At 40.3% G+C, this 25,766-nt stretch overlaps 3 protein-coding genes across 3 annotated transcripts in view; all 3 read right to left on the reverse strand.

The window, feature by feature from the left end:
* LOC136427984 (aminopeptidase NAALADL1-like) overlaps positions 1-14,355 on the reverse strand; it is a 38,206-nt gene extending 23,851 nt beyond the window's left edge. Inside the window, exons 1-6 of the mRNA XM_066417221.1 lie at positions 14,113-14,355; positions 13,721-13,822; positions 12,839-13,037; positions 12,101-12,223; positions 11,578-11,758; positions 11,074-11,167 (exon numbers count right to left, since the gene is read on the reverse strand). Of these exons, the coding sequence (XP_066273318.1) occupies positions 11,074-11,167; positions 11,578-11,758; positions 12,101-12,223; positions 12,839-13,037; positions 13,721-13,822; positions 14,113-14,327 (914 nt within the window). The 5' untranslated portion in view covers positions 14,328-14,355. The remainder of the gene's footprint in view (positions 1-11,073; positions 11,168-11,577; positions 11,759-12,100; positions 12,224-12,838; positions 13,038-13,720; positions 13,823-14,112) is intronic.
* Positions 2,617-9,120, reverse strand: LOC136427985 (aminopeptidase NAALADL1-like). Its single transcript, XM_066417222.1, has 11 exons — positions 8,775-9,120; positions 8,255-8,318; positions 7,951-8,018; positions 7,063-7,157; positions 6,686-6,776; positions 5,769-5,889; positions 5,063-5,200; positions 4,835-4,916; positions 4,336-4,422; positions 3,717-3,814; positions 2,617-3,215 (listed from the first exon to the last, which is right to left on the reverse strand). Exons 2-11 carry the CDS (start codon positions 8,271-8,273, stop codon positions 3,115-3,117), a joined length of 900 nt encoding a protein of 299 aa, XP_066273319.1. The 5' UTR covers positions 8,274-8,318; positions 8,775-9,120; the 3' UTR covers positions 2,617-3,114.
* A 3,344-nt stretch (positions 14,356-17,699) lies between the features above and the next one.
* LOC136427986 (uncharacterized) lies at positions 17,700-24,932 on the reverse strand. The gene is made up of 7 exons (XM_066417223.1): positions 24,757-24,932; positions 23,904-24,229; positions 22,346-22,570; positions 21,062-21,164; positions 20,457-20,594; positions 19,854-19,974; positions 17,700-18,285 (listed from the first exon to the last, which is right to left on the reverse strand). Exons 1-7 carry the CDS (start codon positions 24,894-24,896, stop codon positions 18,079-18,081), a joined length of 1,260 nt encoding a protein of 419 aa, XP_066273320.1. The 5' UTR covers positions 24,897-24,932; the 3' UTR covers positions 17,700-18,078.
* Between the last annotated feature and the right edge of the window lie 834 nt (positions 24,933-25,766).

A 25,766-nucleotide genomic window follows, 5' to 3' on the forward strand; every position in this document is an offset into this window, starting at 1 on the left:
CACTGCCGCGGGTCCAGTGAGAGGGGGGCTTTACAGTGGGAAGTTTCCCCTAGCAACTGACCATTGTGTCTTACTTAAAGATTACTTGTGGAAGAGACCGTTTCACCAATCCCTTTTTGTTATTTGCAACCAGTGACCCGTATCTAAATATCTCTTTCGAATAATAGAAAGTGTCAGAGGTCGTCAAGACAAACCGGTTTTTCTTCCTTCCACAATCAGGATAGTAAGAAAGATGGCAACCTCACAGCTGCGTCCGAACATAGCAGAAGAAGAAGTCATCTCCATGTGGTCTTAATTCATTACTTGTAAGATTGCATTTCTATTGTTTAGTTTTCATTCTATTGAAAAGTTGGTTTCTATTTCATGGCCAACGACCCTTGTTTAGATTCGGCAATAGCTAACAATTTGTTAGTGTCGCTTTAAGTAGACATCATTGAGTTTTTACTTCGAGGTGTCATAATAAACACCTTATTTACTTGTTTTTTAAATTCTGGTTGCTATACCTGATACGATTCCCGATATATTTTCAAGAAATCCATGCATATTTTCAGACAAATCTAGCAAATATAAAAACACCTGATTACTACTGGTATGAAATGGAGTCCAAACTATGACCTACTTTTTAAAGAACCATTCATAAACAACCTTTTTTTGAGTAGGATTTCTATCTAACCGATTTTCATTCTTACACACATACATTATGCCATGGCTACAGTGTCTGATTGCAATTATATTTTTCAAAAAGCTAAACATGCAATTAAAATCCGAAGAGAATTTACCTTGTTAAAACAACATAAACTCACTTTATTTGGTACATTATTCATCACGATAAGAACAACGATTTGCATGCCTCTGCATTTGTTATTGTATATTTCGTTCGTACTCTTAGTATGTGTCAGACACCACGCCAATCAATATACTGCATGCACGTGTAGCCGTATAGACATCACACATTATGATATTGTGAACCTAGTAAAATCGTCTGTTGACTTCGATGTTTCAGAATGATTCAACTATGAACAGGAGCAAGATGGCTTTACTTGCTCTGCTTTTAAGTATGGTCATCGCAGCATCTGCGGGTAAGATCATTTCGAATTTCAATATTTTTAGGTCTCAAGTTGCTTTTTTTTACTCTTTATCCTAATTCATCTAAATTTTTAGACTAAAGCTTATTTTATCAAATAAAAAAATAGAAGAAAAATTGATAGAACGAATAGAAGAAAAAAGTAACTGTAAAAATTAATGTTTGCTGACTTTGCAAGCTTCGTTGGATATTCTTGTTAAATAACTTACAACACGTGATTTTCGTCAAGTGAATCTTCGAGGCGCGACGTCTATAAAACAAAATAAGTAAAAAGTATGTATTGACAGCTGTCATACATACGAGTGATTTGCAGTTTGTCATAGTTTTCTACTTTGTATGCTTTTTGAGAAGTCCACTGATCTTTTTTTTTTCTCCTCAGGGCCGTGTGACGAGTACTCAGAGTTGAGCGACACCTGGCGAAGTGTTGACAACAAGCTGCCACCTTTATTTTGTGACCGAGGACTTACCGCAGGCTGGTACCGCTTTACCGGGCCTGCAGGTGATCGGCTACCGACGGTGAGCCCGGGATCTCTCCTCCGCTGCGGCACAACCGCACCGGTCTGGATGAACGGAGAACACCCAACTATCGCTGACGGGGTAGTGACGCGTCAGGCATGTGCCTTCTGGACCTTCTGGAACATAGTTGAGCCCTGTTACAACTCCTGGAACATCAAAGTCACGGCTTGTCCCGGCGGTTTCTACGTTTACTTCCTGACACCCACCCCAGACTGTTCTCATGCCTACTGCGTTGGTATGAAACATTTCGTTCAGAGAAATATATCTAAACTGTTTGATTAAGATAATAAGACTGGTTAACATGGCTTACCCCAAATTATTAATCTAATCACGTAACTATTCGATTCGTGGCATGTAAAAAAGTATAAGTATCATTTGTTATTGCTGTTCTTTACCTTACTTGGGAAAGAGGGGAAACATAACCGGAAGAGACATTATTTCCATTTTTTAGATTAGACACGCAAGGATACCTAAAGACGTACTTTTATGAAAATACTACATAAATACATTTATGTGTAAAAGAAAGGTGATTTCTACAATCTTGACATATTCATACAGAAAACGTACACGACACTGCTGATGGGACTGTGTCGATGACAACTACCATCAACAACAGGTAAGTTGTGTTCACACATTCACATGTATAATGATTGTTTTGGTTGGTACTTTATATACGGAAACTACGATTATCAACATCTTTCATCGACCTGTGTAGAAACTAGCATAATAACATGTATGGATAGAAATGTTTCGTTGATGGTATACTGCAATGGTAGGCTAATGTAAAGCCTATGTGTCCATGTATTCATGTGGATTTCATGATGACTTATTCAGAACATGCATATGTTTTATTGCAATGTTTATTTAGTCATGTATATCAACGATAGTCACTTAATTGTGCACCTCTGTTTGTCCTACAGTTACGCACTAAGCCTTAAAATACTCCCCTTTTTTCAGAAGTGACTAGAACTGTATGCAGCAGCATAAGCAGCAGTGTAAAAACAACACACTCCAAAGAAGACAACAGTTTGTGTTATTGCGAAAGATCTGTATCCACAAATCCGTCTTATGTCAATAATTCGAATTCAGTAGAATAAAACAATAAACTGTTCGTTGCAACTCACTACGCGGCCTTTAATTTATTCGAAAAGTGCAATTGGTCGTTTTAATTCTACGTAATTAGCACATTAATACTTATCCAAAATAACAGTTGAAGCGTGAAAAGTTGAGTGACAGCGTCCCAATTGAAATACCCGAAACTAGCTTAGTCCGTATATGAACATACGTCAATCTACGATTGAGCGTTGCCAGCCTTCCTGATTTCACCAATAAACGCTGCCGGTCCTCCGAAATTAACCGTTCATCGTTGGCAAGATTTCCCGAATGAATGCAGACCCTCCTAAGCGTTAAAAATATAATTCTTAATCCAATAGAATTTGTTGAACTCTAAAACATATCAGTTTTGTTGTAACTATGCTTGTCAAACATCGTCTGCATGTTGCCATACGTCATCCTTAGGACGGACCCAAGATACTGTCTACGTCACTGATGACGTCAGCGGCTGATTGGATAGTAGCCGTTATTGCCGCCACTTGCCTCTTTACTTCCTCCCAACCTGTGGAAAATTGTACAGCACGAAAGTAAATCTCTGGGCCAAAGTGGTAGCGCCATACCTTGACTATCTAAATCAACGAAAGAAGACTTTATGATCGTGCTAAAAAATACATAAATATAAGCTGTCAAAGTAAAATAGGATGATCTTAATCTCTTTTCAAAGGCACTGATTTACACTGTATAAGATATTCGTCATTATATTCCTACCACTACTTCGCAAACACCACTTAGTACTGCTGTGATAGTATAGATTATTCGTCATCCTAATACAGTAGAAAGTAAGTAATAAAAGTAAAATAAAAGTGCTGGTTGTGTTGCACCCCCTTTCTTCTAGTGACTGCGACCGATGCGAGAACAAATATTGAAGAGAATGCTAAACAAAATTCAAAGAATGAATTTTTTTTGCGTTTGTGAATTTTGTTTTTATTTGAATGCTATTTTTTACATCTTCAGAATATAAATGAAATTTACTATAAGTAAGAATATCTTAAACGTTCCTTACCTTCACCGTTGACTGGTCCGTCGCACATCGTCCTCACAATCGCGGGGAAAGCGGCGCTACTGTTGGTCGCGCATCCCGATGGTGAGTAGAGAACATGTCTAATGTGAGAAAAAAAATATAACCAGTCTGGTCAATGTCTGATGGTAGTTACTGATTACAGTTAGGATTGCATTTCTTAACAGCAAATAGCAAGAGATGTAAATATATTCCAATGATGTGCAATGCTGTGTGGAAATTATTCTTGCCAAATGTACGCATTGCCCACAAGTCCATGTCAAGGCTAAGAAAAGGTAGACAAAGTAAAAACTTTAAGACAAAACAAGTGAGAGAGGGACACCGACGTTTATTTGGTCAGTGACAACGAATAATATGAACGCTGATGTCGTCCATATCCAAGATAGCGTGTTGGCGTCGTGACAAAATGGATATGACGTATACTATAAACACATTTAACAAATTCAACGCACTTATCGTTAGAGAGTTTACGATATCATTCTAATCACGTGCAGCTTTGCGATTTGCTATGGTGGGCTCATTAAAGGCATGGGCACTTATATATAGACATCAAAGACAACTTGATACTTGATCTATCCCATCTTCTCCCACTGTTAGAACTTACTTGTTGAGATGATGAGGTTGGTGGATGTCAATGAAAGCTGTGTTCACCTGGACCATCTGATCGTTTAGATGTCGGACCTGAATGGGGCTGAATGAAAGGAATAACGGAGTGTCAATCAAAGGATTTTATTTGGTTATACCACAAAGACTATTAATTGGCATTTTCAATTACTACTAGTAGCATATTCGCATCCTCGACCTATTACCTGACATATACATTCTTCTATCTTCACGGTTTCGGTACGCAAACATTTAAAAAAAAAACAATTTTGATTTTCTTTGTGCAGGAATGCAAAACGACTTAAAATTGGTAATTTGACAAATAGCCGTTCCAATTTAGCCATAAAAATACAGTTAAATGAAAACTAATGTCCTGGAGTTGCACAAGAATCTTACAGTTGTAGTCATTTCTGATCATATTACCTGGTTGCATAGATTGTAAATTTTCGGTGTGCACAACTATAAAGAAGAAACACAATTAAACTGTGAACTTTGCCTACTCCTTCTTGTCGATTGCTTGTGTCCGATCTTGAAAGCCTTCAGCCGCTGCTATGTAGTTGTAGACGGCCAGACGTAGCGCGTCTGAGGATGGCATGATGGTTAGATAATTACCATATTGGTCATTTTGTACCCGACAAATATGGAACAGAAAACAGGCGTAGTATAAAAGTTGCAATGATATCACAGAGCAAAAGTATTTCAATGTTATAATTTTTTTCAATGGTTACCTAAACTGATGTCTTGATTGTGTAACATTGAGCCGAAATCCTCCTCCGTAGCTTGCAGAAACGCGCTCAAACTCGGTCCGTACTTCCGGGAGTCGTAAGGTAGAACCAGGGCATCTGCAAGTCTACGGACCAGCTCGCCTAGAGATGGATGCAAAAACTTAGCTGCCATGGTGAAACTTAATTTTGGACTACGGAAAAAATGTGTTTCCGATTTCCCGACCTACCCTAACGGAAACCTATCGACCCGAGCATTTTATTGAGTCGACCACTAGCAAGGGACAAAGAATTTTCAATACGCCATCTGAGTGCAAAAAAAAAATCAAAACAGAATTCCAACTAGCTATAGTCTTCCTGTATTTCACACTCTGTTAACAGATCAAGGCTTTTGCACAATTGATGTCAGTATGTGTCTTACTTCTTTGTTCAGTTCATTGACATGCATACAATAGGATGATGAGAATACTAGTGCCCCGTTCAATGCATTTAAACAATGCATTTGTTGTATCACTTCATATTTAAGAAGAGAATCCCCACATAAAGAACCTTTTTCGGACCGTAATCGGAAACGTAATTTCTATTGTACAGTAATACTTTCGAATTATCTTAGTCTTTCTCTTAGCTACATTCACGGAATGTCGTTAGACCACACAGCACTCGTGCTAGTGTTGAACACTAAATAAATCAAATTCACTGAGAAATATCCTACCTGATAAACGGGCCATGGCTCGATGGACAGTGAAGTCCGGGTCCACAAACCTCTCCATGAGATCAATGTTGTCATACGCAGTGTGGTAGGACGGATAAATCGACCGAGGGGAGTAGTTGGTCTATAGAAGATGAACAACGGGGAGAAGAAAAATGTTACCATTCATACATGTATGTGGCGCCGAATGGCCGAGTGGCTAGATTAGCAGACCCGAGGTAACTAGAGATCACGGGTTCGATTCCTGGTATTGTTGTTCATTATCACTTTATTTCGCACATATTTAAAAGACAAAAAATACGTATTTAGTTACAACATCAGATTCAGTGAACAAGGGAAGCTTGAAACCAATCTGGTCTATACGTCTCAATCCCCATGTTACCATGTTACCATGAAGTTAGATCAAATGTCCCAGAATAGGGAATCTCATTATAATTACCTGTCTTCAGTTTCCTGTTATGCGCGTGTCTGTTGCTTTATGCCTTATTGCCATGGAGTGTTTGCATTATACAGAATCAGCAAGAAATGCATTATGATTAATAAAAAAAAAGAAATTCACAAAAGCTAAAAGTAGTTACGGAGATAATTTCTTGTTAATTGGATACTGATCCTTATGCAACACCAAGATATGAGGCTGAAACAATGGTGTTGGCGTTAATAACAAATATACGATGGTGAGTCAAAAAGTAACGCAACTCAGGGGATTATAAAAATTTTACCAAAAAATCGATATATTTTCATCTCAAGAGGATATGCCTTTATTTATATGTTAGATTTCAACTCCTTCGAAAAAATATAAGTCTTATAAAACCACTCGAATTACTTTTTCACTCACCCTCGTATGATAACAATGGCGTGTCGTGTATCGGAACTAGATGTGTGGACAATTTCCACATCTCCACGAAACTTGTTTTACATACCTGGTCATGAACATAGGCGAAGGTAAACAGCGGGGTTCCGACACGAAGACCAAAAGGGATGTAGTCTGTGTTGACACGTGGCCAGTCAAGTCTGCGAAACGTAAAGCGACAGTAAGGCCATGTTGATTCGATCATATGGTTATCCTACATTTGTATTTCGTCTTTCGGAAGGTACGTACGTGATTCGGGGTCCCACAATCGTAGAGGTGCACAGTAAAAGGCAATTACAACAGCCTCATTACTGAGATGGGTACCTACCGGCTGTACTTAAGATGAATATATGAATTAAGAATAATCGCGTTAATAGAATAGAATAGACCATGGGAAATATCACTGTGATGTTCTAACTCGCTTTAGAAAGATAAAGTTTGAAGTACCTAGGAACTTTCACGTCTGCATCAGCATTTGTTGGAGCCCTCTCTGCCCATGTCTCGTATATACTTTTTCCGAGAGATGCATCCGGGTCTGGCACCTGTATAATAAAAGATACTATTTAAAGAATTGTGCAAATTTCACTTTGTATCTGATTGCAGAGGAATAATGCACTGTACAGTGGATTTTCACATACGAAAGACATACATGTAGTAGTAACCTTCGTGCACGGAGTTTTTTTTTTTTTTCTATTGTGGCAGTTTGTGTGCTTGCTTGTGTATTGTAGTTATTTGAACACATAAGAGTGTCAGGGAAATTGTGTCACTGACAGGAAGTGGAGGTCGAATTGGAAGTCAAAACGGTCCATGGAAGCTGATTTCCATTTACCGGACATGCTGGGAACACAAACAGGAAGTTAGGTCACAGGTCTCAGATATGTTATCAAATTTTCTGTTGTCAATTTTCTGTCATATGCATGCATGTTTTTGCATCATTAGAGCCAGTGGGCAAACAGCATTTGACAATATATAAATGAATAAATGAATAAATGAATGAATGAAGACACATTTCTGCCACACTTGGCTAAGTACAGGTCGCAACAAAACAAAATAACAAGTACAGTTAACTGATACAAAAGAATATGACTATCATTTGATAAATTCCACTTCTCCTCGCTTTTTGGTTATAGTAGATATAAAAGAACAGACGTGTTTTTCAATGGGAGGTTTGTCTAGTCGCATAAGAAATATGAATTTTTGTACAGTACTTAAATGTGTGAAGTAGGGAAATAAGTTTTCTATAAGCTTATACAGTAAGCTCGAGAAGGTCAAAACGAACAAGAATCAAGGAGGCTCATTATGCATTTGCAGAGGCATCTTGTGTCTATAACTCACCTGTTTGGTTGCGTCATAGATGACGTCAACCATAGACGGGCTGCAGCCACCAAAAACGGTGTAGTTGCCTGAGTGGAGGGTATATGAATGTTACTATCAAAACATGATTCGAAGCTGAATCGATTATGGAAACTTGGATGACGGCTACAAGATGACAAAGAAAGATAGCAGATGATCATGAAAGGAAGAAGATTAAATCAAAGTAATGGATGAGTAAAACGAAAAAGGGTAACTAATAAGGAGAAATGGTGAATAGCAACACACACTAAGGACACTTAATAAAAGTAGATCCAGACTGCCTCACCTCCAACTCCTATATCCATGTTTATATAGGCGACCACCCGCTCTTTGATGAGATCCGTAAATTGCTGAAAATGGACGGTGCACTTTTACATGAAGGGGAAAAAACAACCTTCTTGGCGACGGTAAATATCGTCCTCGTAAATTAGAAAAGTGCACTTGCCAGTAGCATGCAATGTGATTTTGTTCCATTCAAAACTATCAACCATCAATTGATCACAACACAACATGGCACACATTGATCATCTAAGTCTATCCATAAACATTATGAGCCCGTTGTGCGATCGAAACCTGCGAAATCATTGTGATAACAGTGCATGTATATGTGCTATGCACAAATTTATTTCAGATATCATGCTTATCATCCTACAAAAGATTTTGTCTTAGAAAATCGTACGAAAACCTAAGACTATAATTTCATCGCGCCGTAAGATCCAACAAAATGACGACTGTAACCATAAACAACACCACGCTAATGACAATCAGCCACTTCTTGCTTCAATCAACCATTTCTTGGAGCGTACTTCAACATATTCGTGCGATCCCAACAGGCCGAACTCCTCCGCTCCCCAGGCCACAAAAACTATAGACCTACGTGGGCGCCATGTACCTGAAATAACATATCACTGTGTTACAACAAACATCCGATGTACTGGCGATATATCGACATCTGGATGAAACACATGATTGCTTTGACACCTAGTTCATATCAATAAGCTATCGAGCTGAACATGCTTTGTGTGAAATATAGATCAAAGACCCCCAAGACATTAACAAAACACGTCTAAGCACGGTCTAGATAGTAGACAAGAACTGTTTGCAAGTTTTCTCCTTTCACGTTTGAGATGTTACCTACACTGCATTTCGCTGAGCAATGCGCAAATCTACCCATGAACAACCTTATTACCCCGTTCAAGCTCATTAGACATGTTAGACAAAGTAGGCTATCATGGCGGCAGAGCTCTGTGAGAGGCTAGGATCCTCAAAGAATGAATTTCGAAACTATTACGATGCAAATTTCAACATAGATTATTGATGAAATTAAAACAGAAACTGATGTTATTGATGTTGTAAAACCACCCGTTTTGTTAACTTTCTAGTTATCACTTTCTTCAAAATCAAAATACAACACTCGTGTACAAATGTTACAGACATTACCGTCCTTAACAAGTCCTCCAAACACCCTAGAAAGCTCCAGACTCATGGCGGTTGAACTGGTGTCGTCAATGGCTCCCTGGACCCAGGAGTCGTAATGGTTCCCCAACATCACGTAACGGTCTGGGGGGCAAAATATTCAGGTTTGTTAAACGATAATATACAAAGATATATTACTGCTTGGATTTTTATGTTTAACTTCACGGAAATGAAACTTTTCTTTCGTTCGCTTTCTTCTTCAAACAAATAAGGTCAATGACCTCGACCAGACGGCTGTCACCATGGTTACCGGAGGTGTAGACACCCTGTGGCGTTCGGTTATATCATGTAACTGTTAGCAAGTGTTAGGACAGGTGCTGGTCATTACACATATGAATATGTTTGAGTACGAATAAAAAGAGCAGTATTTCGTTTGGTTTGACCATGTTAAGTTAAACATCATTGATTTATTTTCAAATGTTGCCTTTCTATTTCTGTGGTATGATTCCAAGGTTTTCTTGAATTCGAACTTAAGTAAGAAATTTGATGTTTTCATTTTGCAACTGGACGAATAAAAGGAATATCAGTTAAATCCTAACAAGCCATGATCTACATTTCTAAATCGATGTTACAAGTACTGAACTGTTACGGTATATCTTTTTGGATCGGACAATGTTTGTTTTTCAAAAATAATGTTAGAACGACCTAGTTAGAATGATCTAGCACTAGTACTCTTACCTGGTTCAACTCTTCCTTTGATCATTCCCACCACATTGTACACCCTGCGTATGGTCGTATTCGTGTAGACATGCAACGCCACCTTGCGACCTGCCCTGCATAGTGCAAGGTACACGTTGATGTAAAGATTACAAGATCACCCCAAAAAGAGAACGCAAACGTTGGGCACTAAACCGAATCAAGAGACCTCCTTCATAGTTATACGTGTATATGGCCTCCGTCGGTCAATATTGACTCAGATAAAACAAACTTTCCGAGACAGTACACAGCAATAACCATATATATATATATATATATATATATATATAATATAAGTGACAATGAACACATCATAAACAATCATAGTTTCGGTAGGTTGTAACTTACCAGTCTCCGGTGAAACCTGGCCCAAGTCTGTAAGTAATCGGCAGGGTGCCGTTCCGCCCAGCAGGGGCGACGTCACCATCTAGGTGGCTGTGATCGGATCATATGTAAAGGTAAAGCAGTTATCTTCAATTGAGGTGAAGGCATAACGGTTTTTCAGGTAGCTAGTGGTAGTGCAATGCGGCTTCGCTGCGGCTCGCAATTTTGGCCAAGCACACCGGGTCAATCCTTATCTGCTCAATAAGTGTGTTGGGCTCTTTTACGTGAAGAGGTTTAACGCATGGGGCTCCCTCATACAAGGGGCCGCGGGATATACGTCACCTTCCGAAATGACGAATGCAATCCCTAATCATGCAATTTCCTACCTGGGGCCGACCCCAGGATCGAACTACGGCCAAGGATCCACGAAAATTGATCCAGATGGGAAAGCAGCGGGTTCGCCTTACCGCCTGCACTACGGTGACATGCCTCATTTTTACATTATGTACCAAGTTTGTGACACTACGCCAGTTACAGTGTGTCAACTTTCTATTTCAGTTAGTCAGTTAGTGTGAATAGTCAGTGATGAAAAAAATTTAAGGGGCAAACCTTAAGTATTTCTGGGCGTCATTATATCCAATTGGTTGGAGAGGAATGGGTGGAAATACACTGATGTTCCCCTCTGGCAAGCGGTATGCGTAGTCTGTGAAAACAAACAATGATGGAAAAAAAAAATATCTTTTACTTGTTACCTCCGTGAAATATTTAAATTTATGGTTTTCTATATCTATCTATCGTATTCTATACAAACCACTGTAAAATTCTCGCCAATTCTGTCTATAAATTTATAAATATATGAAAATAGCAGGAAATAAAAGACAAGAACTGAGATAATTAACCTATTTCGGGACCTTTTTCAAACCTTTGACCTGACTTCTTGTCAGTGTCTCGGGTGTGCATTGCCCGTGGAAATGAATGTTGGAATACACACAAACAGAAAATACACCGAAAAAAACACCTTCTTTTTCACAGGTGTCATAAATTGCATCAAACAGATATCCAACACAATTGCTTACAGTCAAACAATCAGACACTATTGAGATGTGGGTCCACCTGTTGCAGGATACCCCGGAGTTAGCGGATCTCCAGGTTCCAGAAGGGAACCTCCGCGCTCGGTCCCAGTCCCAGGTAGGTCCCATCCCTCGGGGTAGACCTTCCCACCGGGCGCGTTGGTGTCCGCAGGTTCTGGGTACAGTATCGCCCCTATCGCACCGGCAGCTGCTGCGTTTCTCGCCTACGATAGAATTTTGCATTGAAGTGTAATAAACTTAATTTGCTCACTGAATAGCCATGAAACGCATAGAAAGTGCAGTCTGGTGATTAAAATGTTTGTTAAGCACTTTCACTCTCCTCTCTCTCTCACTCCAGCGCTATCTCCACCTCTACAGCGATCTCTCTTTCTCTGTGTGTCTCTCTCAGTCTCTGTCTCTGTCTCTCTCTCTCTTTCTCTCTCTCTCTCTCTCTCTCTCTCTGTCTCTACAGCGTCCTCTTTCTCTCTCTCAAATCTCTTATGGTCAAAATGTTTCAAGACTACAAAAACATTAACTTGGTAGGTGAAGAGTAGAAAAAAAAGTACCTTTGCTCCCCTCCCGGCAGACCTGTACTTCATCAAGACGATTTTCCCTGTGCAGTCGACGCCGACCTCTCTCAGGTAATCAAAGTCTTCCAGCCGGCCATAGTTGGCGAAGACAAGCTCGCCCTAGAGTCGTGCAGAAAACCAACAGCAACATCGTCAATGAGAATGCTAAAATAAGTTATTTCAATCGGACTTTCTTTTAAAGTGAACTTTGCTTCAAGCAACTAGATATTGAAGATCGTATGCACCTCAACATATAGAGCTCTTGAGAATTTGTTTTATTTACAATACTGTGTCTCCCTATACGGTCCATTTTTTTTTTTCATCCCGGGCGAGCGACTTTTGAACCGGTCAAAGCCAGCTTTCCCATTTTGCCAATGTTCGGTCAAACCATTCATCTTCCGCCTCACATCCTGCAACTCTACAATATTCAAATAAGTGCGGATACACACCTGGACAAACAAACAAGCAAACGCACTGAAAACAGTGTTAACAATGTTAATATTATGATAAGAAGTTAAGTTTGCCGTAAGGCAAAAGAGACACACACCATGCCAAACAACAGCTTTCATCTGCACTGTTTGTGGCAAACACCGCAAGAGTAAAGCTGGACTCGCCGCCCACGGACGAGTCCTAGCCTGTTATCCACCGACTCTGAACTGATCGTCCGGCAGGATGTAAAGGAGCTGCTGATGATGATGATTATGATAAGGTTTTATATATAATAGACTAACATACCACAGGATGTCCTGGGGGTGAGTAGGCATTGAAGAACTGTACAGCGTCAGGGTCGTTCTGGTACTCGGGCTCGATGTGCAGGGAGCGTGTGCCCTCAAACTCTCGGGCAGGGTCGGCTCCGTCCACCGTCACCACCGTGTTGTTAGGCCCCTCCCGGCCCAGCGGGGGGTAGGACAGGAGAACGTCGTATGGGACGAGTCTTTAACCAACAAAATAAATAAAAAATCTTCTACCTTCTTGACAAATTTCTAGTTTCTATGAACTTTTTGTTTTATTTTATAATCTCGCTGATTCTGTTTCAAGCATTCGTCTGCAGAAATCAGATAACCTATTCTGGGACCTTTGATGTAACTTCTTGTAAGCGTTCTTATTACGTGAAAACTAGCCACTCTACTGTATTCAAAGGATAACGGAAGCAAACAGACAGACACAACGAAAGCAAAACCTTCTTACAGGTATTTGTGTTTGTTTGTGTGTGTGTGTGTGTGTGTGTGTGTGTGTATGTTTGTGTGTGTGTGTGTGTGTGTGTCCTCGTGCGTGTGTGTGCGTGTGTTTGTGTGTGTGTATGTGTGTGTGTGTGCGCGCGCGTGTGTGTGTGTGTGTGCGTGTGTGTGTTTGTGTGTGTATGTGTGTGTGTGTGTGTGTGCGCGTGTGTGTGTGTGTGCGTGTGTGCGTGTGTGTGTGTGTGCGTATGTGTGTGTGTGTGCGTGTGTGTGTGTGTGTGTGTGTGTGTGTGTGTGTGTGTGTGTGTGCGTGCGTGTCCGTGTGTCAGTTTGTGTGTGGAGGTGGTGCATTGCCACAGTACTATTGGTATGCCTTTCTACATTAGAAAAATATGTATCTTATAAATATATTATATGTGTAAGTGTAACGCCTCCTTACCTGACTTCGTCCAGTCCGTTTTCCAGCCACCTGCTTTTTAAGAGTTCAGCCATCTCAAGATCTTGGGGTGTTCCCGCCATGTGGGGTTTACGGGACAGTTCCCTGTTGGACAAACAAAAAAAATGAAATAAATGAATAGATAAAAAAACAGTGACTGTGACTAACTGATTAAAAAAAACAACTTACAAAACAACTATTAACTTCTGAAGTTGACTAATACATAAACAAAACTATTTCTATATTCATGGTTCATTCTAAATAATAGTATGTCAACATCTCCTGTTATAATGTCTAGATGCCGAACCATATCTACATGTAAATACTATATCTAAAACATTACTGATACCGTGATAAAAGTCTATCTGTAATGTGGACGACAAAACAGATGTTACCTGAGGTTCTCTCTGATTCGCTCAGCATCGATGTTTGTCAGAATTTGGTCTCTGATCGTCTCATCGGCATCCTCAACGCTTGCCCGGTACTTCTTGAGTGCTGCCAAATCTTCTGCGGTTAATCCAGACCTTGAAAACCACCCAATGATGACCCCAAGGGCAAAGGCAACGGCACCGCAGAGTACCGCTAACAGAATGTATCTTCCCTTTGACATGGTTAGCGTCCTGTAAAACGTTGTTGTTATTTTTTACCGTCTGAGTTTGTTTTAAGGCCCTCTTTTCACTAGACGGCGATTGCTGAGCGACCGTACAGCGACCAAAGTTGGATTTGTGTAACCTTTAGTTTCGTTATATGAACACACAGTCCTTCATGCATGCTGAGCAATATATATCTGTGAAATGTTTGCTCGCTCAGTGGTCGCATGAGGCTCGCGGTCGCAGCCTCTAGCTGGATATGGGGTGTTACATTCCATAGCTATGGGGAATCTATGAGATTGTGTATGGTGCAGATATTGCTGACGTGATGCTGTTTATATGTAAGCAATAGGGACGCCGTTTGAATTCTCTCTATGAAATGTCCCAAAATAAAGCGATGTTCTGGGTCATGTCAACGAGCAAGTATTGTCCTGAGATGATGTTGCTACCCGGACATAACGTAGTCTGCTAATTCTTTTCATTCTACAACAACAACAATCTTATTGACACTACAAAAGTACGGCGACTTTGGCAAGGTCTCCTATAGTGTAACGTTACATGCAAACAAACTATTGGATACAAAATAGTTATAACTTACAGTACGTCCAAGTATGTGGATGATTCAACATGTCGAGTTTAATGTATCACTCTAGTTCTAAACATTCTTTGACACATTTACTTATCAATAGGAACCCGTCATTTGTACTTCCAATCACGCCCTCAGGGGCGCAGTTTAAAAGTTCACGTATGGAACCAATTATAAGTATTTGCTGCCAAAAGGAAATAATTCGAATTCCGTGCCTCGCCAGAATTCCTTCTCCTAAGGCGCCCCTCCCCGTCCTAATCCTTCAAGTTGATTTACTTCAAGTGATTCACCAATTCTAGTAGTGGCTGCAAACGTAGCTGCGGTATGACATGAGCTATCGACGATAGAGAGTACTTCAAATTCACTTGAGTTCAGGTAACGGTTTTTGTAATGACGTGCAATGTTGTGTGCTGCCACGATGTTACTCTTAAGATAAGCAGCCGATACGTTCAAAGACTGATTAGATTCCTCGAACGCTTACATGTATCTTTAATACGTGCTGATGATAGGACTAAAACACATACTGTGAAGAGTTTAATGGTCTTACCCCCGTGTTCTTCACTCAGCTGCTGAAGGCGAGAGGTCAACTAAACTTACTACGATCTCTGTGACCTTTGACCCTTTTCTTCTGATTGATAGCGTTAAACCATACTGGGAAGTATGTTTAAACGACTCGGATCTCTTCTAGAATTCTGCACAAATTGCTAAGATCATTGTGTATGATCCAACGTTAACGTTGCAGATGTGAAAAAAAGAAATCAAATGAACACAAAACTAAGACGGAGGTCTTGTTGTTTGAAAAGGTGTGTAAACAGTAGGGTGTCGTATCCATGGTTCAGGTTGCCAGTGCCTTAATGTTCACAACAAAAGAAACATGTCAAATTCAATACGTGCTATACATACTATGAACTCGTCATTTTATATCCTAGAGTACAGCATACAGTAAAGCTGCTTGATTCGTTGGTTTATAAATATCGCTAATAACTTTTAGCAATGTTTGGTAGTCTGGAATCCGAACCTATTACTCAGCTGCTATTTGCGGAGAGGAGACTCAGGAGCTACAATTGGTTTGGTTCCAGGCTGAAAGTTTGGGGCTTCAATTGAAAAAAAAAATCGTTTTTGAGAAACTACTAATCAAAGAAAATGTAAGGTACAATTCCTCCCATGAAGTAGAATATCGACCATTTGCTCATGTTATGACCTAGCTTGAAGTCAATTATATCTAGGTCGTATAGCGCCGCCTTGTGATGTGTCTTTGAACTTCATCATTCGATATCATGTAATGCGGACACTTCCACAGCAAGGCAAGTCTCGGTCAAAAATAGGCTGCTGTAGGCTGCAGAGGCATGGCGGCTGTTCCGTAAGTCGTTTGGCCTCCCCGGGGTCAGGTTGTTTTACCTGAGTTTACCAGCGTCTGATGCCCAGATAAACAAGTTATTGAATGTGCTTTATTACTCGACAATCGTACATGGTACAATGTATGGTAGTGAATCAACAATACTGCAAGGCTAATCTATCTACAATTAGAATTACAAAATATTATTGATAACAGTGTATGACTTACAATATAGCTATCTAGGGGTGTTTTTTTCTCGCTTTTATAATAGGTATAATGAAATTGACCTATGTATGCGGAATAGGAGTTAGACATGACACTAAGTTGAAAATATCGTTCTGTGTACCAGTCAGGGTGAAGTTTGTTTTAGGAGTAATAGTCTGTAACAACGCATCTATCTTTTTGCCATGATAAGTATGACAATTCATCACAAAATGAAATTGATCTTCAATATTTTAATTTCATGTGGGACACAATCTCTGAGTGTCATCAAATGCGTTGTGGTGTCGACCCTCTTCAATTTCTAGACAATGTGGGCTGATTTTCAGTTTTGTTATCATCATAATGCTATCTACAAACGGCTTATCGTGGATGGATAGATACTATTGATATTTGATTGATAGATACGATCATAGATAGATAGAATTAATGTCCTATTTACGTCGAAACCTTGAAAAAAATTTCCATGCTGATACAAAGAGAATCGTGGAAGGAGCACACCGAGAGAATCATACCACACCTACCCCGATCACCACCAGTAGGAGCCGCGACAAATTCATCAGATTGACGTGTAGAAAACTCCTCCTTGTCCATCATTCCCTTCAGGGTCGTGTAGCCACTCACAACGCAGATTTCACTACCAAAAAACTTTGGCACGGTAAATGTCGCCGAGCTCTTTGGCCCAGTTGTCAAGCTGGAGACGGAAATCTGTCTTAAACCAAATAGGTTATAATTAAATAACCTCCTTGCTTAAACATAGTTGGCAGGTGGTGCAGCAGGGGCCAGCCTCCTAGCACAAGCGAAGGCAGGTTCCCCGACCTCTTACTAACCTTCAGAAACTTGACAGCTAAACCGAAGGTGACAACAAAGACCTGGAGGGCAGCCACGTCAAGGGTGGTGAACGGAAAACGTTCTACTCCTGGAGCTTGAAGACCTCCGCCACCTTTAGCAGTATAGTAGTCTCTATCAGCCTTCGTGAGTTGTTGAAAAAATAACAGAAATTTGCCAAATAGTTTTAGTGAAAATGCCAGAGGAGTTAGCCTGTCATGGACTGTTATCATCTGAAACCTCCGGTCGAATGAGGTAAGATCAGTCTCCCTACGAAGTATCACTATTTTGACCGATTTCTTAATTTTGTTCTCAACTCGACGAGGCTGTCTGTCTGGTGGAGGCTACGATGCATACGTAACGCAATGTAAGCTGCGTGTGATCTTCTCTACCAAATAAACACCAATCTGGGCAAAGGAACGCAACGGCCACATTGATCCCATTGTTTATTTGGCAAGTCTTCTTGTTGGAAAAGTCCGTGATGCTTTTACAACAAGATTGACACATAGAGGGATTGGGTTGCCAGTGCCTAATTTTATAACAAATATCGATATCTTAGAGAACAACATTCAGTAAAGCTACTTGAATACAACCTAAATACCACCTAAATAGCTTTCAGCAACGTCCAGGAAGCCGTACGTTTGATAAAAGTCGTCTTTTTTTCACAAACTACAAATAAAGATTTGATAGTAAAACATAAACACTTGCAGTAGATTAATAAAGGTTTGTATATGTAATGACATTGATGAAGGTCAAGGTTATATTGGGCGTATAGCGCCGTCTTGCGATATGTCTCTGAACTTCATCGTTCGCTATTGTATAAAGCGGATACTTCCACAGCACTGAGTTCTCGCTCAAAAATCTTTAGGTTGCTGTAGGCTGAAGAGGCGTGGTGGCTGTTCTGTAAGTTGTTTGGCCTCCCCAGTGTCAGGTTGCTGTACCAGAGTTTACCGGATCCACCGGAAAGAAGACCTCTGGTTTGTCCACTCAGATTCCCACCGATGTAAACCTTTGCAGAAATAACCAAGAGTTCCACGACCTCAAATCTCCATGAACAATTCAATTCATGCAAATGACTTACACATTTGCATACTATATGCTTGGTCATAAACACCTTTATCTACCTTACATGTTGCAATATTGACAGTCCTATAATTTTCCAATTTGATGAATTATGGTATTTTGCATTAATTATGCAAATTAGGAATTTATTTGCATAATTGGTATCTGTTGATGCTCCACTTTCCATAAACTACATACGTTACATGTATTTGAGTCTGATAATGGAAAACACTGCAAATATAGGTTTTCCTCATTAGCTATGCAAATTAAGTCCCAATTAGCATAATTTGCACTTCATTGTGTATATCTCTATCTAAGCTACCTACATACTGAATATCATGGAAATCGGTTGTTCCTTTGTTCAGTTATTCTCCTTAGAAGATTTTCACAAAAACGCCCCTGCAGTTCCAGAGGAAGCTGCTAGGGGGCCCAAACCTACACCACTTCTTTGTTACATCACAAGCTATCTGCCACCCAAAAATCAAGACCACAGCACGTCCAGGTCAAAAGATACAAAAATTGAAGTTCCGCTGCAGTACCAAGGTCACATACCAGGGGGCCCAAAATCGACCTTGAACTTCGGCTTCACAACACCTGCCCACATATCAAATATCATCGTAATCCATCAAGAGGTTCCTGAGTTATGCTGACTACAGTAGTGCGGAAACACAAACAGACAAACAGACAAACACACAGACACACCCAAAACAATATCTCCATTTTTCATGGAGATAAAAATATTTGATCATCGCAAGTTGCATAGCAAGGGGCAACAACACAATGTAACACATGCCTATGCAAAAATACAGGCTTTAATGGATTCTAATTAGTCATGCGACGAATATAAAGTAACAATAACTGTGCTTGAAACGTCACTTTCTTGTAAATATATCTGAATAGTTCTAGTCTTTACGGATTGATGCACATTGACTCCATCCTCACGCGGAATGTTGATCTACACCATTTTGATGGTCCAAGAGTCTTTGACCATAAAAATGAGGTTGATTAACATTCTGCGGAAAAATGTTAACATTACACGTCGCTACCTAATTGCATGTAAAACAAAGAAATTGAAAATCTCACACCTCCGTAAAATATTCTTTAGCTTTTGAGTGGTTCTGGTTTAATACATTATTGTCAATCACTCTATAATTGTGTCTAATGCATTTTCCCTGAGACTTTGATAAGGCAACATATATTCTTATAGCCTGAAATATGAAACAGGGAATGAGATTCTGATACCTTTGACCTAACTTCCTATCAGAATCCTCGACGGATCAAGCATGTGGAAACTAGCCAGTGGTGGGGGACCATTTCGACCTCAAATTTGACATCCACTTTCTGTCAGTCTGCGGTTGTACCAATTTCCCCTTCACTTCCTTCCACTCTACTGTATTCAAATTATTTCGGACACACAGAAACACAAACACGCCGAAAACAAAACCTTCGTGCGAGGCGATAATATCATCACCATCATCATCATATATATGATGTATAATATATCATAGTTCGTACCTTGAGCATTGTCTGTTTGTTCCAGGTGAACACAAAGTGAAACCAGGTACCGTCGGGCACGTCATGGGTGCACTGGAACCAGACACCGTCAAAGTCCCGGACTGTTGTGCAAAGGGCGAACCTGTGGCATAGACGTTATGAAGATATGTACTAAATTCAAATTATTATGTGTAGATGGTCATGAACTTCTCATGGAGTACTGCTAGGTCATCACAGTGGAACAGATACCGCCTACCAACAAAAGAGAACATGGCAAATCAAGCCTGCGTCGCTGTCTGTTAGCAACCTCAAAACTCGGACATTTCAGTCAATGTTTGGCATTGATCTAACAAATCAATCTATACGTCTTAGTAACTGATTCGAACATTGTTAATTATTGAATGACTATCACACCTACGTCGATGAATGTTAGATATCCAGGTAATAACATACGCCCAAAACAGTCAGACGTTTCAGACAGCATCCGCTATCTTTCGTCAGTGACTAAAGGATAGAACTTGAGGAACAGGTTTTATGCCAATCTCTGAACTAATATGTTAATGAGGTGAAGGCAGTTTAGGATCGATGGTTCAATAGAATATCACATCTGTCCCTTCCTCCCACCTGTAGGCAACAGAAGGCATGGAGATCCACTCTGCCGACACGGCGAACCCCCGGCTGGACCTGGTCTGTCCCCCGGTACTGATGAAGTACAGGTCAGGGTTCTGACCGTCTCCGTACGTGTTGTCTTTCCTCTTCATCCTATAGTATAAAGTATAATTAAGACCTGTAAATTGGAAATGTTATAGAAAAATCTTGTGTTTCTGCATCCATGACATGTTACATACTGTGATTGGCAAATTCGATTTATGAAAGATTCGGGCGCAGCAAGTACATGTAATGAATGATATCCCCTGTAGACTGCAAATAGAATGCGGAAGCGAAAAGCGAAAAAGATAGAATTTTTCTTAGAAGACCTGAAGCGACAAGACATCGACAAGTCTTTTATTCATGTATTTAAAAATTGCAGAAAACTACAATGGTGTGGTACCCTTGTATCGCTTCAACTACAACAACACTCAAGGCTACCACGCTAATGACGCCAATTCTACAACAGTTAGTATATTTTTCTTGTGTTTTTTTGAGCTGGAATGTCATTCAAAAAATGTACTATGTCCTAACAGATGGGGGAAAATGGGGTTCGCAAATGAACGATAACTGTTGCTCACTTCATCCAAACCGCCAGCGAGAGACCATCTTGGCACAGCTCGGGCTGGGCGGGGCACGTTCCACGGAAACTCCCGAAGTCGATGAAATCCTTCCGTTTTCTATCTGCAACATGAATTGACAGTAAAATGACAAACTGGAAGAAAATAAGCTTAAGCATACAACTTTACAAAAAAAGCTATTTAAAACATGTGCAATATGAAAGCTATCAAACAAAAATGTAATATAATGCGGGCAAATATAATGCAGCAAAAAAGGTTACTTCGGCAACAATACAATGTACGCACGCCGTTAACAACCAAAAACACCTGGAATCTGGATTTCAAAAGACTTCCCAAAGTTGATGCGCAGAAATCGCTACAACGTTGGTTTTGAGTTTCTCCCTGTTGCCTAACTTTGTATAAACCAATAGGGAACTGGTTACCAAACGGTTACTTCGGAAACAAGAGTTCCGCGACCTCATATCTCCATGAACAATTCTATTCATGCAAATGACTTACACATTTACATAAAATATGCTTAATCATCATAATAAATGCTTAATCATAAACACCTTTATATTACTTACACATGTTGCAATATTGACAGTCGTATAATTTCCCAATTGTATGAATTTCAGTGTTTTTGCGTTAATTATGCAAATTGGGAATTTATTTGCATAATTGGTATCTGTTGATGCTCCACTTTCCATAAACTACACATGTTACATGTATTTGAGTCTTATAATGGAAAACTCTGCAAGTATAGATTTTCCTCATTAGCTATGCAAATTAAGTCCCAATTAGCATAATTTGCACTTAATTGTGTATATCTCTGTCTAAGCTACCTGCATACTAAATATCATGGAAATCCGTCGTTCCTTTGTTCAGTTATTCTCCTTAGAAGATTTTCACAAAAACGCCCCTGTAGTTCCAGAGGAAGCTGCTAGGGGGCCCAAACCCACACCACGTCTTCATTACACCACAAGCTATCTGCCACCAAAAAATCAAGACCATATCACATCCAGGTCAAGAGATACAAAAATTGAATTTCTGCTGCAGTACCAAGGTCAGATACCAGGGGGCCCAAAATCGACCTTGAATTTCGGCTTCACAACACCTGCCCACATACCAAATATCATCGTAATCCATCAAGCGGTTCTTGAGTTATGCTGACTACAGTAGTCCGGAAACACAAACAAACAAACAGACAAGCAAACACACAGACACACCCAAAACTATATCTCCATTTTTCATGGAGATAAAAAAAGCTAAAGGTTAATAAAAACGTATTACATCGTTACTTACCTGTCCTAATGGCACATGGAGGGAGGTTGGAAGTCGAGCGGGCTTCACTTCGGGCATTCGCAACGAGGTAGAGACTGCCGGAAGTGACGCCGGTTCTATTTCCGGTGTTAGCGTACACCATCTTGGACCGGCAGGACTTGTTACACTGTTTCTGGGACGACCCTTGCGGATTACATTTGCCTGACAGGTCCCAATAGTACCTAGGGATTGGGAGGGCTGCTACGGCTAAAGCAAAATAGTCATGTAGAAACTGTTACGGTATCAAGAAAACACTAGCTGAAATCATGTATCTTATCTTATATATACTTATCTGCCAAACGTTTGGTGTATGGCATCACGCAACTTAAAGCTGATGTACAATAGTTTTGCCCTCACAAGTTTCTGTGTCTGTGTAGCCGGTATAACCGTCCTTTGGCACAACACGCTAGCAGCTGGTTTTACTACAAACCAACCACCTGATGCCACACCTAACCTCTGTACATTAAGCTGTATGCATTGTTAAAAAGCTATCTAATAAGGATACGCGTGTTGGCAACGAGTTCCACGAGTTGCACAGCTCTAGTGCAAAATTTTCTAAACACCACAAATCATGGGTTGATAAATTTGGCACCTAAAGACATTAGTATTTTTTTTTAGTTTGTATTTTACATTTAGATACCTTTTGTACCACTTGGCTTACTGAAACTCCAGCTTGCTGTTTTGTTGTCATGGTAACCGCATCACACATACGCCACTGGCTACACAGTGTTTTGAAAACAGGCGTTGCCTTTGAGAATGTTCTGGAGGACGTTTTATCCTCCCCTTGCCCTGCGTGAGTACGGTCACGACCATGACTAAGACGATTTTCTTTGCCTAATTAATCCACGACACCTCCCACTCATGGGGTAGGGACCGTAACTTATGCCATGGCCCATCGTCTGTTAGCCTTTTCAAGGCGCAGAATTGAAAACGTAATAGCTACTAAAGAAAAATGTGTCTGTAAGTTATTCTTCTCTCTATACATGTGTAAGTATGCATGTTGTTTGTGTGTGTGTGTGTGTGTGTGTGTGTGTGTGTATGTGTGTGTGTGTGTGTGTGTGTGTGTGTGTGTGTGTGTGTGTGTGTGTGCGTGCGTGTTTGTTCTTCTGTTCTTCTGATATGTAACGTTAGATATTTTCAAATATCTAAATATAATCACTAATATATAACGTACTTTATAGGACTAAGTATGGGCTTAGATATAAAAAGAATTATAGCTTTTGATTCAACTACGAACCTAATCAGAAACCCGATTGCTGCAAATGGACAACTATCTCAGAAATGTGCGCAGATTATCATAGTGGGGTATAATCTGTATGTATGTACGTATGAATATATGTCGGATGTAATTTAGATTTATATTTTCTTAGGTAAATGTACCTGAAATATAGACTAAAGAAGTCTTGAAATATGTCTTTACGCAGCAATCCTTAATTCTTATGATTATGCTAACAAAATTAAAAGTTCCATTTCAAATACATGCATGGATAAACATGGGCATCTTCCAAAATAAACCCTATTCTTCCATTTATGTACGCACCTTGTGTCGGCGTTGCTGTGTAGATAACTGAAGGCTGCGGGCCGTCACTGATGGCGACATCGCTGCCCACTGTCGATGACGTAGCAGCCCCGGCTGTCGTCTGCACTGCTGAAGCTGTCGTCGCAGTGCTGTCCACACGGCTGTCCACACGGCTGTTCACCCGGCTGTCAGTAGCAGCAGGGCCGGTCTTCAAGCTTTCTGACGAGGTGATCTGAGCTGTCACCGCCTCGAGCTGGTCTAGTCTGGCCTTGATGTTCTGCATCTGGTCCACAAGTTGCTGGTTGGTTTGGGGGATGCTGTTGTCCATGGCCCATGGCAACATGGAGCTGTGCCCCAGTGAGTAGACAGAAAAGGGGGACAAAAGCAAGTTTCCACCTTAATCATATGACAATAAAAAGGGATAGCGATCTCGATCAAGTATAGCTACTCTTTCACTGGCAGTGTAAGCGAAAACAGACGCTAGACACAGCATTAACACGTTCCTTTTAACGGGTAAATAATCGCACAATCACAATGAACAGTTGACCATGGCTTAGCGTCCCACATAAGCACTTCAACCCGTAGTGTATGTCAAGTGAGCGTCCGGAGGCATGAGAATAACCATTGGACTACGCACGGTACAGTCCTATTCTTTATGACTACATGCATTTGTACTTACTTCTTTAACGGAATACAGTTATTTTCCGGTAAGATTTTTCAAAATAACCCATGGCTAAAATTGATGGAACGCTTATTCATACTTCACTGTTTCCGTAATTATTTTGCGTATGATGCGTAAAGATACAGAATTCTTTGCCAAACCATAATCGACTATTTGTAACAATATAGAATTGTTTGGAAATACTTATCTTACCTACAAGCGCAATCCCCGGACCATCCAAAGCTGCCTGCTTGTCCGAAGCAACGGTAAGGAATCTTTTCTCCGTCTTGCATCTGTGTTGTCACCACGTAGACCTGAGTTACTATCCACAAATACAGGACCAGCAACACCATGCTGTTGTTTAACGTATTTTTTTTACAAGTGCAGTCTTTCTATTTAGTAAACAAACTATCACTCGATTTGATGGCAGAAATAAGCGCTAGTAACGATGAGAAAGTCTCTGAGAGCTAGTTGTGTTTTCCAGTGGCTTCGAAATGACATGTGGTCAGAGGTCTGAAGGATGAAAGAGACCCCTGCATCCACCCACGGCGGTTTTGAACACGACGTCCACGATCTTCTTTGAAGGCGTGAATGATTGGTTCGTCTCATGCATGAAGGGACGCTGAATAAGAATGAAATATTTTTTTCACTCAACTTTTTCTTTTTCTATGGGGGTGGTCCGTTGCTAGGCGTTAGAGAAAGCATTACCGTAGTCTTCTTGCTCTCTTCTATTCAAGCCGGGTCTCAGTCTTGGATAACCGTGATCTTTAACTGTACTGACCTCCTTTTGTGCTGGCTGCACTCGATTTTGAAGAATGAGGTTGGCCTAAACTGACTTGACGTTTGCGTATACCTCCAGGACACGGGTATTCTTGCATTCCCGTATACAGAATATTTTTGGAATTACTACCAGATACACTATAATCTTTGACATCTGATCTCTTTTAGTATTCACTGGGTGCTGACTTTACAATTTGCATGACCGTCGTTTACATGCAGCTTGGAAAAAAAATGGTAGATTGCTTAAACTGTTGCAACAGCGCCGTCTACTGATGCTTTAAAAAACTGCAGAAGACCTTGAATTTGTTCGTAAACAAAGTATGAAGGTATTGTTTTGCGCGTTTCTGTCTGTCTGTGTGTCTGTCTGTTTGTTTGTGTGTGTGTCTGTTTGTATTCCCGGAGAGAGAGAGATAGGGGGACAGGAAGAATACATAATGCAGACG

Source organism: Branchiostoma lanceolatum, chromosome 2, assembly GCF_035083965.1.
Source record: "Branchiostoma lanceolatum isolate klBraLanc5 chromosome 2, klBraLanc5.hap2, whole genome shotgun sequence".
Classification (NCBI taxonomy): Eukaryota; Metazoa; Chordata; class Leptocardii; order Amphioxiformes; family Branchiostomatidae; genus Branchiostoma; species Branchiostoma lanceolatum.